At 36.3% G+C, this 19,166-nt stretch overlaps 1 protein-coding gene across 1 annotated transcript in view; it reads left to right on the top strand.

Annotated features, from left to right (window-relative positions):
- The first annotated feature begins 454 nt into the window (after positions 1-454).
- SLC6A14 (solute carrier family 6 member 14) overlaps positions 455-19,166 on the top strand; it is a 28,497-nt gene continuing 9,785 nt past the window's right edge. Inside the window, exons 1-8 of the mRNA XM_070290870.1 lie at positions 455-502; positions 1,440-1,605; positions 4,576-4,707; positions 6,126-6,290; positions 7,306-7,444; positions 8,855-8,987; positions 11,921-12,061; positions 17,330-17,558. Coding sequence (XP_070146971.1) covers positions 455-502; positions 1,440-1,605; positions 4,576-4,707; positions 6,126-6,290; positions 7,306-7,444; positions 8,855-8,987; positions 11,921-12,061; positions 17,330-17,558 — 1,153 coding nt within the window. The remainder of the gene's footprint in view (positions 503-1,439; positions 1,606-4,575; positions 4,708-6,125; positions 6,291-7,305; positions 7,445-8,854; positions 8,988-11,920; positions 12,062-17,329; positions 17,559-19,166) is intronic.

Raw genomic sequence — 19,166 nt, 5'->3', positions numbered from 1 at the left:
CCCACAGACCATGTCCTCTGCCTCAGGCACTGGTAGAGATCAGCACTTGGCCCCAGGACAGAGACCAGACTGAGAGGTTACAAGGAAGCAGGGAACCCGGGAAAGGAGGAGAGACTGCAAAGACAGCTGCCAGGCTCTGAGTCAAAGGCTATCAGTCATCTCGGCTCCGACTGCTCCGCTCTCTCACAGCCCAGCCCTTTCCCGGGGCCAGGGCAGGGGATTGCTACATGCCAGCTTACCTGGGGAAAAACCAGAGCCTCACTTTAGTCCCTTCCGGTAATTGACATGACAGGGCAACCAGGCGGGGGAGGAGGGAGCTTCCCTCCATAAATGGTCCCACCCCTGGGCAAGGTGGCTCACTCTGGCAGCTAGTGACCGGGGAGTGTGTATCCGTCACCAGTCAAGCTCGGCCAGACTGAGAGCCAGGCAGAGCAGCCCAGGGAGCCAGTGAACCATGGATAAGTTCAAGTGTCTGAGCTTCTTCAAGTGCAGAAGGAAGGAGGTAGGAGGAGTCTGTGAGCTGCGGACCTGTGGAGGGCTTGGGAAGGGAAAACTTAAGGAGAGGCAAATCTCAGCTTTCGCTCTCTTTGGCTATTCCGTTTGCCACATTTCTGTTCAACTGCCTTCAAGTGTGGCTGAGATGTCCCCATAGAGGAGAGGAAACAGGACAGCTCTTACTCTGGTAGCGAGAAGACTTATGGTCGCCTCATCTTCTGCCTTGGGTATGCTCACCACCTTCTGTGTTCTGTCCCTCTCTGGACTGTGTCCATAGGTTGGAGGGAAATAAGAAAATGACTTGACCTGAGGGAACCCTTCCCTCTTCTCTGAAGTGGAGAGAGTGCTGTTCCACCTGATGGGACATGAGACTTTGTCTGTATTATTTTGTGGCTTTCAGAAATGCACTAGTTTTACTCTCCAAGATATGGAAAGGAACTCAAACTTCCCTGACAGCTCCAAACATCAAAACTATCAGCCAGTATGAAAAAGAGTCAATGATTTTTTTTTTTAAAGCAGAAACTATATTTGAACCTTTTTTTTCAAAGAGCTCCTCCAATTTCAGAGGTGTTGATTTTACCTAACTCATCTTTAAAACTTTTGCACTTGAAGTTTTATTTGCCCATCTTCATTTGCCTTTTATACTGGGTGCCACATGTAACCTTTTCACTAAAATTTGGATGACATAACCCAAAGAACTAGTAAAAATATCCACCTACAGAGTTTTTTTTTTTTTTTTCACTTTAAAAGCAGCCATGCACAGAGGTGTCACTAGCTTTGGAAAGCGTTCTCTTTGGCTATGTTTTTCAGGGTTCGTTTCTCTCTGTCTCTGTCTGCCTGTCTCTGTATGTCTTTCTCTCACTGTCACTCTATGAATTTTTGAAATTATGCTTCTGTGTAATTTTTAATAGAAAAATAAGCTGATGGTATTTTTCTTTTTCTAGAATGCTGAGGTTGCACCCAAGGATCTTCATGTTAATGAAAATGATGAGAATCAGGAGCGTGGTAACTGGTCCAAAAAATCAGATTATCTTTTATCTATGATTGGATATGCAGTGGGACTGGGGAACGTGTGGCGATTCCCCTATTTGACCTACAACAATGGCGGAGGTACTACCCCCCTTCCCCCAGTTTATTTCCCCTTCAGTTTTAAGGGAGGTGCTCTATGGCCTCTGATGATATTTTAAGACCTAAGGAAAGGTATATGATAATATGGGTTAGTGGGAGGATGGGAAATGAGCATACTGCATTTTATTATTAGACCATGGTTTTCTAGCTCAAGTTGGAAAGCTAGTTTCATAAGATCTTCAGATATAAACTTGGTGAAAGTTGCATATTTAGCACTTCTGATTTCTCATTTGAAATCCCAAGCGATCATCACATGACTTACTCTTCTTAATTTATACATGTTCCTATGATAATGTGTTCAGACTCAAGTTGTGTTTTGCCTAATTTATTGCTGAATCTAAGCAAAAGGCAGGGAATTCTCATTCTAATAAGAAATTCAAATAAATCATTTGCTTAAATAAAATAAGGCATTACATTCTGGAAACTTAATCGTGGAAAGAATTGATTAAAAAGTAATTAAAGGTTTTGTACTTTAAGCTGCAATATCAGTTACATATACTCCAAATTGGATTGGCCAGGTAGAAGATCCTTTTAAAATGCAATAGAATTTAATTCAAGGCTAGGTGTTTAATTTCTGTAAAACAATATGGTTTATACCTCATAGATCACTAAAGAAGACTCAACTAGAACAAGGAGAAAAAAATAACTCTGAAGTGACACCCAAAAGGAAACAGAATGAATTGCACAATCCTCTAGTAATGTTGAAACAACTTTTCACTTACACCATATTTATTTACTTGTAATTATAAGTCCTATTAGAAGTGTAGAGGTGACATTCCCTTATATTTCAAAATTGGATACCAGTGAAACTATGCCATTGTAATTATTTTTCTTGGTACAATAGGATTTTGTGTGGTGATATTTCAATCTTACATTCCTTATTAATTAGTTATATTAAAACATTCATATTACCCTTCAAAGATTTAAGAAAGGAGCTCTGTTTATCAAACACTTTAAGTGTTGGTACCATAAATTACCAATATAAATTACCAACTAGAGCCAACATTGTTTAATCAAGAGTTTAGTATACATTTGGGCTGGAAGATGAGTCAGTGTAGTAGAGAAAAGCATTTAGGTTCCTTTTCAGCCCCTTATGTTCAGGTTTAAATTAAGAAATACCCTGGGAGTTGATGTCATAAAGGGCCAGTACTTACTATAGATTTCTAGGAACTATATCAAACTAAGTTTAATATAGAATTTTTAAACTTAGCTGAAACAAAATGGCATTACTTTTTTGTATGCTATTACCTCTCTCACTGTTTCCTCTAAAAATTAGCTTATCATATTGGCTTTCATTTTTTAAAGATCACATCATTTGAGTAGCGGATGATCTACTCTCTCTCAGTTGCTTCTCTTTTTTGCCCAAGGGTAGAACAGGAACATGAAATTTAAATTTGTCAAATGTTAATAGATTAGATTTAAAATTATGGTAAGGCTTAAAAAACTGTTGCTAAAATCTGGAATCATTTTTATCTTTAGATACTTTTTAACACTATAAGAAAGAGAAGTATCAGACTACCTTAGGGTCTAGGTCAGTAGTGTTAACAATTTGACCACTAGTTTGTATTGCTAATCTACCAGTTATGGTTGTTATTAATAATGAAATAATATAATGGGAGAAAAGCCATCAATAACACTGAGGGAAATTGTTTTCTGTATGTGTCTAAAAAACTATTTACACTGGGCTAGCAAAACATTGCATATTGTTTTTCAAACAGAGATTTTGTATTACTTTTTCTTCATATTTGCCATTGGTGGGAATTAAACTTCTATTAGTCATAGTAATGATGGTATGTGCATTGCAACATCTGTAAAAACATATTTGTCCCTATGTTCTGGTGACTAGTGACTTGTATGTAACAAGTACTTTATTGTCTTATTTTTAGTAAAATATATTTTTAGGGTTAGAAAAAAATGTAATCCCCAGGTATGATGTTACAGTATCATAATGGGAAAACTATATGAAGAAAAAAACATACATAATCCAACCCAAAGTCTATTTTACTCACTTATCTCAATTTCTTATTAAACATTGTTAATTTAAGACTTCTAGACTACTTAAACAACAAATTTAATATTCTGTCCCTGCTTCTACCAAAAATCTGGTCCAAGTTTTAATGAATTGTATGCCCTAAAAGTAGACAGGATAAACGTAAAATAATAAAAGGTTTAACAACAACAACAACAAAAAACCCAAAAACAAAAATGGGACTAAATAATCCAAATGTAGGAAAATTAGTCCTTATGAAATTGAATGTTAATTCTGAATGCATCTCAAGGGTTCAAGATTATTCTACCAAAAATAATGTTTCTTATTAACATTGAGTGAAGACACATGACTATTTGGAGAATAATGAACTTAACTGCAATAGCTTCTACTTTGAACCACATTTAACATTTAAACCCTGAGTCTTAAAAGCAGATTTTTTTTTAAGGAGAGAGGAGGGAAACTAGCTTTGAACATATACTATGCGCCTGCCCATTTTGTGAAGTGTTTTCACATAGGCTCTGTGATCAAACCCTTACCACAAACTGATGAGTTGGCATTGCTCTTCCCATTTATGAGGAACCCAAGATTGAGAGGTTAGATAAACTGCCCCAGGTCACATCACTAGTACACGATGAAGCCAGGATATAAACCTAGGTCTATCTGTCTTCAAAGCCTATGATCATTCAACTTCTTTGAATTGCTTTTTATGGCTTATTGTTTTTAATAATCACAACAACCTCATTAGGTAATACCAGCATCACCATTTCATGCATGAGGAATCCATGATTTAGAGAATCAACTACTTTCTCACAGATTTTAAGCCCAGACTCAGTTCTCTCTGACTCCACTATATCAGAGTGCTTTCAAAATGTTGTGTTGGTTGTCAAAGTGCCATCAAGATTTGGGCATATAATAGTACTTTGGTTCTTTTTTTTTTTTTTTTTTTTTTTTGCCTTTTCTAGGTGCCTTCTTGATACCATATGTGATTATGCTAGCCCTGGCTGGTTTACCTTTGTTCTTCTTAGAGTGCTCCATGGGACAATTTTCTAGCTTAGGTCCAGTTTCAATTTGGAGGATTCTTCCATTGTTTCAAGGTTGGTATTAAAATGTTTTCCTTATTGTGCTTATTGGTTTGTTTCTGCATATAGCTGTCCTCACTGCGTGGATGAAAGCATTTAACATCTGGACATGATGGCCCAGGTGGTAAAGAATCTGCCTGCAATGCAGGAAATGTGGGTTTGATCCCTGGGTCAGGAAAAACCCCTGGAGGAGGAAACGGTACCCACTCCAGTATTCTTGCCTGGGAAATCCACGGACAGAGGAGCCTGGTGGGCTATACAGTCCATGGGGCAGCAAAGAATTGGACACAACTGAGCAACTAACTTTCAAAGGCAGAGACATACATTGTTTTTCTATTTGCCACCATCAAATTTAGAAATCAAATGTTAATATGTATTTCTCTTTATCTTGGGCTGCAGATATGGTTAGGGTTAAGAAGGATATGAGGAAGTTGTTACTATTTTCCTATTTTCACCTTTTGAATTCTCTTGGCAAACAGTCTTGTGTGTTAACTTTATGACTCTCTTTTCTACTTCCTCTGTGGTCTCTGTCTTCTTGCTTTTGCATATCTTTTACAATGCCTCATTCAGGAAAGTTGAAGGGCAGGTCACTATTTTTTTCTTGGATGATCTTAATGGAATAGGACACTGGGAATGTTTTTTTTTTTTTTTGAAAATGCTTTGATTGTTATTAAACATCAAACAGCATTTCTGTTTGAAGATTATATATCATTTTTGGTATGTGCTAGCTGCTGAAAGCTACTTGTAAAAGTTTCAATGTAACATCAAAAATACATTTATAGTGAGATGAAGAGACTATCATGCTGGAATATGAAGGAAGCTACCTCAAAAGTTAGTCTTAACAAGGAGTTATATTCAGTATGCTAAGCTGCATTTTGAAACTAGAGAGTTAAAGAAATTTCAGAAGTTTAAATTCAGATAATTACCAATTTACTGAATTTTCTTTACACACACTTGTAGAAATGCTGTACATTTTCCTCTTAGGACATTCATTCAGAGGCTTTATCTTCTACTTGTCAAAATGCTTGTTTATAGATGAAGATGGGAGTATTGGTTACTGAATTGATAGGATATAAGCTTTGAATAGTTTGTTTTTTTTTTTTTAGTAGTACACACTCTGACAAGAATTTACAGACTTAATAAGAATGAGTAATAAACATGGTTTTTCTTTATGTGAATTCAGTGGCTTAATATAGATCTTTAATCTTAGCACCTTTTCCTGATCAACTCAAAATCTGTCTCAAAAAGTCAATCATCAAAATAATTTTGAGAAGGTATTCAGACAACAGTACTGTCTTCCACCTCTCCAATAAAGAGAAAACATTGGAACAGTTTTCTCAGTTTAAAATAGATTTTGTGGAAATTGAGAATGCAGCTGTATGAATTAGCAAAAGAAATTTCACTTATTTTTTTTTAATTGTTCTCTTTTCCAGGTGTGGGGATTACAATGGTCCTGATATCCATTTTTGTGACAATCTATTATAATGTCATAATTGCCTATAGTCTTTACTACCTGTTTGCTTCTTTTCAACGTGAACTACCATGGTCAAAATGTTCCATCAGTTGGGCTGATGGAAACTGTAGCAGATCTCCTTTCGGTAAAATTCATTTACTTATTGTTGGAAAAGACTTTGATGCTGGGAGGGATTGGGGGCAGGAGGAGAAGGGGACGACAGAGGATGAGATGGCTGGATGGCATCACTGCCTCGATGGACGTGAATCTGAGTGAACTCTGGGAGTTGGTGATGGACAGGGAGGCCTGGTGTGCTGCAATTCATGGGATCACAAAGAGTCGGACACAACTGAGCGACTGAACTGAACTGAACTCTGAATCATTCATTCTTTAATATTTTCTAACGATTAAAGGCCTAAATCATTTCCTAACAAATTTAGGTTCAACTTTAAGTGAGCCACAGGCTACTGGTGAAATCAGAATAAATCATGTATAATCTGAAATTTGATTAATGCAATATGTTAATTTCTGAGGGCAGCCAGTAAAGCTAAACCACTACTTGGAGTACTTCTTGCAGACCTAGGTTGTGGGTGGTAGACAAGGAAGAAAATGGGAAAGTGGTAAGAGAGAAAATCACTGTTTATGATACATAGTAGTGTTCAGGAGATGGTGAGTATTGCTAGTCTTTGGAATAATGTAGCATTGATATTGTAGACTATTACCACTGGGATTGGCTGTGTATATTGGAGAATAAATTGATACAGATTTAACACTTCTTAGGAATTTAAAGGTGTCATTTATCTATATATGTTAAATAAGTCCACATATGAAAATTTCCCTAGAGTACTGAATCCCAATTGAAATGACTATTACTCTACAGCTGTTGTTACTGTAAATATAAAAATATACTGTAAATATAAAAATGCATACTGTTTAAAAGGGCAGATATTTTCATACTCACCCTCAGCTTAGTAGTAGAGAAAATTTAAGTTGCTGAGTGTGCATGGCTTATTCCATTTGTGAAATTTCTACTCCACATTCACTAAATAACAATTTAGACAGTACCTTAAGTATTTCACCATTTAAACTTTATTTCCAGGAAAGCACTCTTCTAAAACTAAGTACATGCCTGTGTGTATTCTTTTTTTTCTAATTTTTAGTGACACATTGTAATGTGAGTATAAGCATAAATGAAACCTTTCAAGCGAATAAAAGCTGGGTAGATGCCAACAATCTTACCTGCATCAATGGAAGTGAAGTTTATCAGACAGGGCAGCTTCCCAGTGAACAGTATTGGAAGTGAGTACAGTACATTATCTACATCCTAAGCAGATGTTAATAAAATTTTTTATAAGTAACAATAAAATATTGATCAGCTCTTAACTCATATAAGAGCAAATTATACTTCATTTGACTCAAATGTTTATCCTGTGTGAATAGTAGTAGCCTGCAAAATTAGCCCATAGCTAATAGATTGTCATTCATAAGTTAGTTATTAAATGGGGCACAAGGTCATCAGTGATGATTTATATAGTGCTTATTATTTATGTTAGGACATTGCTTTGAAGAAAAATATGCAATTTTTAGACTATAATGAGAAAGTTCTAATGATAAACAGTTGGGTGATGAATAATACTAAGGGCAGAATTGCTATTTACAGCTGAAATTCTTCATTATTCATTTTGTTTATAGTTGTCATTATATGACAAAATAGATGTTTGGGGTTATATTTGCTTTTATTAATTTTAAATGATCTCTAATCTCCTTACTGTATACCTGCCCTTTACCCTTATATAACTTCTTTGACTATTGCTGTAACGAAATCTTCCTCACCTCCATGTTACTGCTCTGTGTGACCCTTTTAAAATTTGGCCCTTGAAATGTTCTAAACATCAAGCTAAGAAGTAAAATCCTATATCTATATATGTCCCTAGTGGAAATCATGGAATTTTACAGAAAGCCTTTGAAAAAGGTATAAATAATGGGACCATTTAGCTTTGATAATAACAAGTATGATGAATTAGAGCTTCCCTGGCTCAGGTGGTAAAGAATCTGCCTGCAATGCAGGAGACCTGGGTTTGATCCCTGGGTCTACATTCGATCCCTGGGTTGGGAAGATACCCCGGAGAAAGGAATGGCAACCTACTCCAGTATTCTTGCCTGGAAAATTGCATGAACAGAGGAACCTGATGGGCTATACTCCATGGGGTCGCAAAAAGTCAGACACAACTGAGTGACTAACACTATGATGAATACAAAAATATTTAATACAATTTAAAATGTCTTCTCTGTCATTTTAACTTGAGAAAAACATACCATAATGAGTAAAATAATCTGATGTTAATTTTTTCCCATAGAGGAGCTTTGAAATATTAGGGGAAAATTGGAGCTAAAAGAATGAGTGGATCTTTTATTCTATGATTTGAAACTTTGGATTGGCTGCAGTTAACCAGAAAGTTCTGAGTCTGACTTATCACTGAATTATTTTTGCCCCTCCATACAACTGTATCAGTAAAAGGCTCATGTGACATTGATGTCATAGTAACATTAAAAAATACTAATTAATATTAGTATTAATATGAATAAATATGAATTAGTATGAGTATTAGTAAAATACTCATGAAGCTTCCCCTGTATGAAAGATATTACAAAATTCAATGTATTAAGATGAATGATTGTGTGTTAATCAAAGGACATCTGTGTTTTCAGTAAAGTGGCACTCCAACGGTCAAGTGGACTGGATGAGACTGGAGTCATTGTTTGGTATTTAGCACTTTGTCTTCTTCTGGCTTGGCTCATAGTTGGAGCAGCACTATTTAAAGGAATAAAGTCTTCTGGAAAGGTAATTTAGAAAACACCTTAGACAGTGATGTTACTGTTTTCCAATTTCACCGTAGTTCAATGCCAAGTAGTATCAAATGCATGTTCTTTTCTATCATGAGATCCTTTGAATGTGTGAAAAGCTTTCTGAGTAGGCAGCCTCACTCTAAGAAAATACATAAGAACACTGCTATTGTTAAAAATAAAACTAGCAAAAACTATTACTAGATGTGTGTCATTTCTCTAATCTTGGACCCTTCTAGCTGATACAGCATTCTGAGGCTTGGGAGTATATTTTTAAAATTTCCATCCTATTATAATAAAGAAGCATCTTGAGTGGAATTATATGTTACAAGTTTTGGTTTGGAAAGTCTGGATCCCTGTTATATATGTTATATAGGGTAATAGTGTCAGGATTCCCATTATTCCATTGTTGGAGAGAGAAGGAAAAAAATAAAGCTATACAAGTGTTCTCTCAAAGCTTGCCGAAACTGACTCAGAACCCTCTCTCAGCAGAAAGTCCTCTTCTGAAAAACATTTCCCATGTTATTGTTTTATTTTTAAACTCTCAGAGAGTACTGCGGCAATATCAGAGAACATGAAATTTTCTCTGTGAGCAGCTGTACAATACCCAGAAAAATAAACATGTGTGTGTTTGTAACTACCAGACTGAAATTTCCATAAGGACAGAGAACAAGAATAACTGTGGATACTATCTTTGTGTTCCCGGTACAATATCTAGCACAGTTACTGTTACATTGTAATGAGACATACTGGTAGATCACAAAAATACCAGGAACATCACAAATTCAGTGGAAATTTTCCAAAACAGTGTTGTGATTGTACATTTTTGAAGCTCTTGGTTGTTTCTGATGTTAATATTGAAAAATCTATGAAAATCCATTTACCCAGGCAATTAATTTTTACTGGTCTTGGGATGGTTTGTTTAAATCGTCTCCTTGGGCATATTACCAAACATAGGACATCTATGGAGCAAAGAAATTACCCACATTAATGCAAAGCTAGCCTCAAAGGCAGTCTGTTCATCTGGAACCATGTGTTATCTAGGATACAAGCAGTTCACATGTATATATGTGTGCTCTCAAACACTTTTAATGGTAGCTTTAAGGATAATAATATCAAGTGTCCAGTACTCACTTTAAAAACTTTCACAGGATTTGGACTACTACTAGGAGATTTTCTTTCTTCTCTGGGATTGAGCATAGACTAACTACTTCAGTTAAAAGTTTACTTTTTAAACTACTTTAAAGTCATTTTCTTTCCCACCTTAATGCACTAATTTACCAAGAGGAGATTTTCACTCCTATCAGACATTTGTTGTTTAGTCACCAAGTTGTGTCTGACTTTTTGCGACCCCCATTGACTTCAGCACGCCAGGTTTCCCTGTTCTTCACTATCTCCAGGAGTTTGCTCAAACTCATGTCCATTGAGTCAGTGATGCCATCCACCATCTTACCCTTTGTCACCCGCTTCACCTCCTCCCCTTAATCTTTCCCAGCATCAGGGTCTTTTCCAATGAGTTGGCTTTTTGCATCAGGTGACCAAAGTATTGGAGCTTCAGCTTCAGTATCAGTCCTTCCAATGAATATTCAGGGTTGATTTCCTTTAGGATTGATTGATTTGATCTCCTTGCTGTCCAAGGGACTCTCAAAAGTCCACAATTCAAAATCATCAATTCTTCATGTTCAGCTTTCTTTATGGTTCAACTCTCACATCTGTACATGACTACTGGAAAAACCATAGCTTTGACTATACAGACCTTTGTTGGCAAAGTGACATCTCTGCTTTTGAATATGCTGTCTAGGTTTGTCATAGCTTTTCTTCCAAAGAGCAAGCATCTTTTAATTTCATGGCTGCAGGCACCATCCACAGTGATTTTGGAGCCCAAGATGATAAAATCTGCCACTGGTTCCACTTTTCTCCCATCTATTTGCCATGAAGTGATGGGACCGGATGACATGATCTTCATTTTTTGAACGTTGAGTTTTAAGCCAGCTTTTTCACATTTCTCTTTCACCTTCCTCAAGAGGCTCTTCAGTTCCTCTTCACTTTTCTGCCATTAGAGTGGTATCATCTGCATATCTGAGGCTGTTGATATTTCTTCAGGCAATCTTGATTCCAGCTTGTACTTCATCCAGCCTGGCATTTTGCATGATGTACTCTGCATAGAAGTTAAATAAGCAGAGTGACAATATACAGCCTTGATATACTCCTTTCCCAATTTTGAACCAGTCCGTTGTTCCATGTCTGGTTCTGTTGCTTCTTGACCTGCATACAGGTTTATCAGTAGGCAAGTAATCTGGTCTAGTATTCCATCTCTTTAAGAGTTTTCCACAATTTATTGTGATCCACACAGTCAAAGGCTTTAGGGTAGTCAGTGAAGCAGATATTTTTTTCTTGAATTCCCCTGCTTTTACCATTATGCAATAGACGTTGGCAATTTTTTCTGGTTCCTCTGCCTTTTCTAAATCCAGCTTGTACATCTGGAAGTTCTTGGTTCATGTACTGTTGAAGGATAGCTTGAAGGATTTTTAACATTACCTTGCTAGTATGTGAAATGAACGCAACTGTATGGTAGTTTGAACTTCTAGATATACAAGATGGATTTGGAAAAGGCAGAGGAACCAGAGATGAAATTACAAACATTTATTAGGATACATTTAGGAAAGTACTTCATCTGGATTTCAAATAACCATTGCTGATATAGTGTTTATTTACAACATAAACCCGGGAAACATTGCCACATACATCAGAGTGTTTTGAAAGTGGATCATTCGAAGAGTGGTAAAAACAGAAAGAGGAAATTATGCCAACTTTGGTATTAGTATTATCAGACATTAATAGGCTAAACATCTCAACTGGCTAGTAACTTTCTTTGTATACAATTATATACCATGAGTTTTAAAAATAATAACTTTTGGTTGTTCTTGGTAGGTGGTGTATTTTACAGCTCTTTTCCCCTATGTTGTCCTACTCATCCTGGTGATTCGAGGGGCAACTCTGGAAGGTGCATCAAAAGGCATTTCATACTATATTGGAGCACAGTCAGATTTTGCAAAACTTAAGGATGCTGAGGTAAGACAATTTGGATTTCACATATCTAAGGAGGTCAACCTTAGATAAAGTCAATACTGAAAATCTTTGATTACCTAGAGTGTTATAATGTAATATCTTGTAAAAGAATATGGAGTTAAAGTTATTAATGTTTCTGTCCACTAGGATGCCTGATTTTAAGTGTTTAACATGACACTAATGCTGTCTTATTAGAAGTGAGACAGTCATTTTTAGTAACAGGATTTTCAAAGTCATTTTATTCAAACTGATCCTATTTGATCAAAAGGATTTGGGGCTTATTAATCTGAAAAAGCATATTTCATGCATGAATACCCACAAATTGATGACCAGGGCTTCCCAGATGGCATTAGTGGTAAAGAACCTGCCTGCCAATACAGGAGACATAAGAGACGTGAGTTCAATCCCTGGGTTGGGAAGATCCCTGGAGAAGGGGCAACCCACTCCAGTATTCTTGTCTGAAGAATCCCACGGACAGAGGAGCCTGGTGGGCTACAGTCCATGAGGTTGCAAAGAGTCAGACACAACTGACGTGATTTAGCATGCATATGACTTATCAGATAAATGCGTAGTAGATTTAAAAATTACAGTTGATGGTTTAATGGTCTAATATAAACTTTGTCTTCAAAAGTTAATATTCTGAAGTTAAAACATAAATTTGAAATGAAGAATTCCATAAACAAAACTGTTACTTGTATACAAGACACATAAATATGTGTCATGAATATGAATTTGTAACCCCTTTTAATATTAGTCTGTCTTCAGATAATGGCTATGTGTATCATATGTACAGAAAATCTTTTAAAATTTTAACTGCAGAGGGCATTGCCAGTAAGTATACTCCATAGACTTTCCTTCTATTGATACAGCCTAATAACACTTTCACTTTTTTAGTAGTCATGTCACATTCTTAGAATACATTAAGCTTCTGGTCAGGCAAAATCCCACAATATTATATTAAAATCAAGAAACACTATAATATCATATTAGTAGTATTAGCCAAAATGGATGTTAGTTTTAGCTTGCTATGGTATTCTTTGTGGAACTCATGCTTTCAGCAGTTGCTATGTTCTAAATACTCACAATATGGATATTTAATTATTTTTTGTAGAATGTTTCTGATAACCAAGTCAAATTTATCAATTTTTAGTCATGGAAATCCATCCTTTACCTTTTTGAAAATTGAGAGGTCGGTCTCCAGCTTTTGGTTACCTTCTGTGTGTCCAAATCTTTTTCATTCAGTAGTAATCACAAAAAATCACTCTAAATCATTGATCTAAATTGATGACTCTAAATCATTTTAGAACTATGAACTTTTATTGTTTATGCATTGGAGATTAACGTACTTTGATGTATCCAAAGGCCACTGCTTATTTCTTCATTTTTCTTAGGCCTCACATTTTTTAACCTTGTGTGTTAATCTCTTCCCAACTAGATGACCATTTTTGATGATGGATAAGAAACAAATAAAATGGAAGTTGGGATTCATCATCTTCTCTCTGTTAGGTTATTAAACAAGATAAAATATGTTAATATACTTTGAAAAAATGGTAAACTGTTATATAAATGATCACACAAGTATTTTAATTATTGCTGTTATGTAATACTAAATAATTGTAGAATGTAGCATTTTTCCTAAGAAATGAACCCTACATTTTCTTTAAATCTCATAACTTTGAGCACAGTGGAAAAGCTCCTTTGATATTCCTCTAAGTGGCTTTTAAAGCCTTAGAAACCTAGGCTTTATAGCTCCATGAGACTATCCTGCAATTTTTATGTGACTGTTTTATATTGGTCTATGTTTTGGTGTCTATTATCTTTAAAACATCAGAGCTAAGCCTAAAGTTCTGTGTGAAACATACAATTTAATTCTCCTACCTCCCCATCCCAACACAAACACTACCCTCACCCCTTCTTTGGGTGTGCTGGCAATGAAAATATTTTCTTAGATTTTTTTATTCCTCTCCAATTTATATTCTAAGCATGCAATCACAAGTATGTATTTTTCCTTTTCTTTAAATATTTGAACTCTATTGATATCTCTAGGAGAGTAGAGAACCACACAAATTGATAGCTAGAGGGGCTATCAATTGATAGCCAGTGATTGTTTTACTAACTCCTTCATTTTACAGTGATAAAAATTGAGATCCAGGAAGATTCACATTTAGTTAAATTTACATCACCTGTTTGTGCATCTTGAATTAAGATTTCCTAATCCCTAAACTTGGAGAAGGAAATGGCAACCCACTCCAGTATTCTTGCCTGGAGAATCCCAGGGACAGAGAAACCTGGTGGGCTGTGATCTATAGGGTTGCACAGAGTCGGACATGACTGAAGCAACTTAGCAGCAGCAGCAGGAGCAATCCCTAAACTAATAGTCTTTTATATAGCTGTGAGATGGGTAGGTATAGAGACGATAAGTATGTTTGGAACTAGGCAGCTTAGTTACATCATTCATGGTATGCAGAGCATTCTTACATAACCGAGACCTGCCACACCACCTCCAGACCCTTCACCCCACTCACATATGCATACATAATGTATCAAGTCAAAGCAGCTGAGAGACTAACATAAGCATATTGTTCATCTCTTAATATGGGTTGGCCAAAAAGTTCATTTGTGCTGGCCAACCTGATATGTAAAACTGCCTAAAAAATGAGTGCATCTTATTTCTCACATGATTTTCTTATCTTGTTGTTGTTTAGTCACTAAGTCATGTCTGACTCTGTGTGACCCCATAGACTGTAGTCCTCCAGGCTCTTCTGTCCATGGGATTTCCCAGGCAAGAATACTGGAGTGGGTTGCCATTTCCTTCTCCAGGGGATCTTCCCAACCCAGGGATCAAACCCGAGTCTCTTGCGTTTCCTGCACTGGCAGGCAGATTCTTCACTGCTGAGTCACCACTTACATATAACCAATTGTTAAATGTATAAGTGAAATAACCATGATTTAGCTGTCTATCTATGCATCTATCTACCCATCTATTTATCCATCCATTTTACTTTCTACTGGCTTCCTGCCATTATAAAGCAATTTAGTATAATAATCATCTAATATCAAGCTATATTCTGAAGACCTAGTAAATATTTATTTACTCCTAACAACTTTATTTCTATTGAAATTGGAAATAGATTATATACCTTTCAAAGAAAAAATTATTGTTTTTAACTTCCACAAATGAAACTGAGTATCAGTTTATATTTCTTTTCCATAAAAACATAATAGCTATCATTGAATATCCCATGAATTGCTTTGTATATGTTATCTCATTTAATTCTCACATCATTCTTAGGACACATAGTTATTACTACTATAATTATCATCATCATCTCCATTTTACAGATGATGAAACAGGCTTGAAGATGTTAAAATAAATCAAATTCAATGAAAGTGAGAGGTATTGGATTTAGACTTCATTCTTTTTGATTCCAGAGCTAGAACTGTTAAGTCACCATGTTAACACGGCCTGCCTTCCATTGACCAATCATATTTCCAGATAGACTAAAAATACACTTTTGCCTACTTATATACCAACCCTATTATTTGAAGTCTCCATAATTAGATTTTTCTTCAGAGTAATGTTATATCTATAGAATTTCACTATTAAGATGGATTTACCTAGGTTAGTTTCTAAGACTAATTATTTCCCTTTAGCAAAGACATAGGAGGGGTAAATTGTAAAAGGGGGAAAGATAAAGGGGTTGAATTAGATGAAGAGTGTGAGCACTGCTTAAAGAGATAAGGCCAGCTACATGGGGCTCTAATCAAAACATGGAATGAGGGAACTGGATGATTGAAGGGATGTCTAAATGTGTCATCATTCTTTAAAAACTCCCTAGTACTATCCTTGTTAAGAATATGTTTTTATTGTCCCCAAGTTGATATGCAGAGTAAACAGAATTCCAATCAAATTCCCAGCACAGTTTCCATGGAACCTGAAAATTTATTCTAAAATTTATGCAATAAAGCAAGGCATTTCATAAGAAATGAGGAAGATTTGTCCTACCAGATATAAAATGGTATTATAATGCTAATGGTATTAAAATAATGTGTTTGCATAGGTATACACGTACAGGCCTGTGGAACAGAACAGTAGCCTCAAAAACAGATTCATGAACATATGGAACTTGATATGTGGCAGAGGTGGGGATACAATCAATGGGAATGGGATGGACTATCCAATTGATACAATTGATATCCAAATAATATAATGGATAATATCAATTATCTTCAATTGATATTTCATTTAGAAAACAATGTATTAGGATTTCTAATTTAATATGCATTAAATTCAATTTCAGATGAATTGAACTTAAGGATATAAGCAAAACTAAGTCTTTTAGAAGAAAATATAGGATAGTAGCTTTATGACCTTGGGCTAAGGATTCTTTTTTTCAGTCATAGAAATCAAGGACAATACATAAAAGCAAAGATAGATACCTTCAGCTACATTAAAATAAAATCTTTGGTTCATCAAAGGACACAGTGTTAAGAGGGGGGGAAAAGGCCACAAATTGGGAGAAAAAAATTAAGACTTATAACAGATAAAGGATTAGAATCTGACTACATAAAGAATTGCTAGAGGTCACATAAGACAAATAACCCAAATAAAACATTGGCAAATATGTGAACAGGAATTTCACAGAAAAAAAAATAACTATAGAATATAAACAAATAAAAACATGCTAAGCCTTATAAATTATTTAAGGTTATCAACACTCATTTTACGGCCATTAGTTTGGACAGCATTCAAAATTCTGACTGATGTTGGCAAGGATGTGGGGTAGTGAGAACTCTCATACCATCTGGTGGGAGTGCAAACTGATACAACCACTTCAGAGAATAATTTGGCAATATCTAGTTGAATTGAAATTTCATATGGTTCAAATTGATAATGGATAAATCTCTTATACTACTGAATGAAAAAAGCAGGTTGTATTAGTTTCCACGCACTAAGATAACTTTACTATAAACTTAAAAACATGCAAGGCTAAATGCCATATTGTTTAGGATAGTAAAAATATGAAGAAAACCAGAGAAATGATAAATACAGAAGTCAGGATAGCAGTTACCACTGAAGTTGGAAGTGTGATATAATCAGGAAGGAGCACAGGGAGGCTTTAATAGCCTAGCAACATTTTATTTCTTAAGCTCAGTAGTGGGTATTTAGGTGTTTGTTTTGTTTTTATGTTATTGACTTGCATATATGAAATATTTTATACAAGTGAAAAATTAAAAGTGTGTGTTTTAAAATATTATTTCCTTTTATAGGTTTGGAAAGATGCTGCCACACAGATATTTTATTCTCTGTCAGTTGCCTGGGGTGGTTTGGTTGCCTTATCATCTTACAATAAGTTCAATAACAACTGTTACTCAGATGCCATTGTAGTTTGTGTGACAAATTGCCTTACTAGTGTGTTTGCTGGATTTGCTATTTTTTCTATATTGGGTCACATGGCTCATATATCTGGAAAGGAAGTCACACAAGTTGTAAAATCAGGTATGTAATGCTATATATAGCTTCTATATAGCTCATTTAAGAAACACTGATATCAGTTCAGTTCAGTCGCTCAGTCGTGTCTGACTCTTTGCGACCCCATGAATTGCAGCAAGCCAGGCCTCCCCCTCCATCACCAACTCCCGGAGTTCAATCAGACTCACGTTCAATGAGTCAGTGATGCCATCCAGCCATCTCATTCTCTATTGTCCCCTTCTCCTCCCGTCTCCAATCCCTCCCAGCATCAGAGTCTTTTCCAATGAGTCAACTCTTCATATGAGGTGGCCAAAGTACTGGAGTTTCAGCTTCAGCATCATTCCCACCAAAGAAATCCCAGGGCTGGTCTCCTTTAGAATGGACTGGTTGGATCTCCTTGCAGTCCAAGGGACTCTCAAGAGTCTTCTCCAACACCACAGTTCAAAAGCATCAATTCTTCAGCGCTCAGCTTTCTTCACAGTCCAACTCTCACATCCATACATGACCACAGGAAAAACCATAGCCTTGACTAGATGGACCTTAGTCGGCAAAGTAATGTCTCTGTTTTTGAATATGCTATCTAGGTTGGTCATAACTTTCCTTCCAAGGAGTAAGGGTCTTTTAATTTCATGGCTGCAGTCACCATCTGCAGGGATTTTGGAGCCCCCAAAAATAAAGTCTGACACTGTCTCCACTGTTTCCCCATCTATTTCCCATGAAGTGATGAGACCGGATGCCATGATCTTCGTTTTCTGAATGTTGAGCTTTAAGCCAACTTTTTCACTCTCCTCTTTCACTTTCATCAAGAGGCTTTTTAGTTCCTCTTCATTTTCTACCATAAGGGTGGTATCATCTGCATATCTGAGGTTATTGATATTTCTCCCGGCAATCTTGATTCCAGCTTGTGTTTCTTCCAGTCCAGCGTTTCTCATGATGTACTCTGCATAGAAGTTAAATAAGCAGGGTGACAATATACAGCCTTGATGGACTCCTTTTCCTATTTGGAACCAGTCTGTTGTTCCATGTCCAGTTCTAACTGTTGCTTCCTGACCTGCATATAGGTTTCTCAAGAGGCAGGCCATCTTTTTCAGAATTTTCCAGTTTGTTGTGATCCACACAGTCACAGGCTTTGGCATAGTCAATAAAGCAGAAATAGATGTTTTTCTGGAACTCTCTTGCTTTTTCCATGATCCAGTGGATGTTGGCAATTTGAACTCTGGTGCCTCTGCCTTTTCTATAACCAGCTTGAACATCAGGAAGTTCACGGTTCACATATTGCTGAAGCCTGGCTTGGAGAATTTTGAGCATTACTTTGCTAGTGTGTGAGATGAGTGCAATTGTGTGGTAGTTTGAGCATTCTTTGGAATTGCCTTTCTTTGGGATTGGAATGAAAACTGACCTTTCCCAGTCTTGTGGCCACTGCTGAGTTTTCCAAATTTGCTGGCATATTGAGTGCAGCACTTTCACAGCATCGTCTTTCAGGATTTGAAATAGCTCAACGGGAATTCTATCACTTCCACTAGCTTTGTTCATAGTGCTTTCTAAGGCCCACTTGAGTTCATATTCCAGGATGTCTGGCTCTAGGTGAGTGATCACTCCATCGTGTATATCTCGGTCGAGAAGATCTTTTTTGTA

This window comes from Ovis canadensis, chromosome X (assembly GCF_042477335.2).
Source record: "Ovis canadensis isolate MfBH-ARS-UI-01 breed Bighorn chromosome X, ARS-UI_OviCan_v2, whole genome shotgun sequence".
NCBI classification, from domain to species: Eukaryota; Metazoa; Chordata; class Mammalia; order Artiodactyla; family Bovidae; genus Ovis; species Ovis canadensis.
The sequence above is the reverse complement of the archived record's forward strand: the minus strand, read 5'-3'. Positions and strand labels throughout refer to the sequence as shown.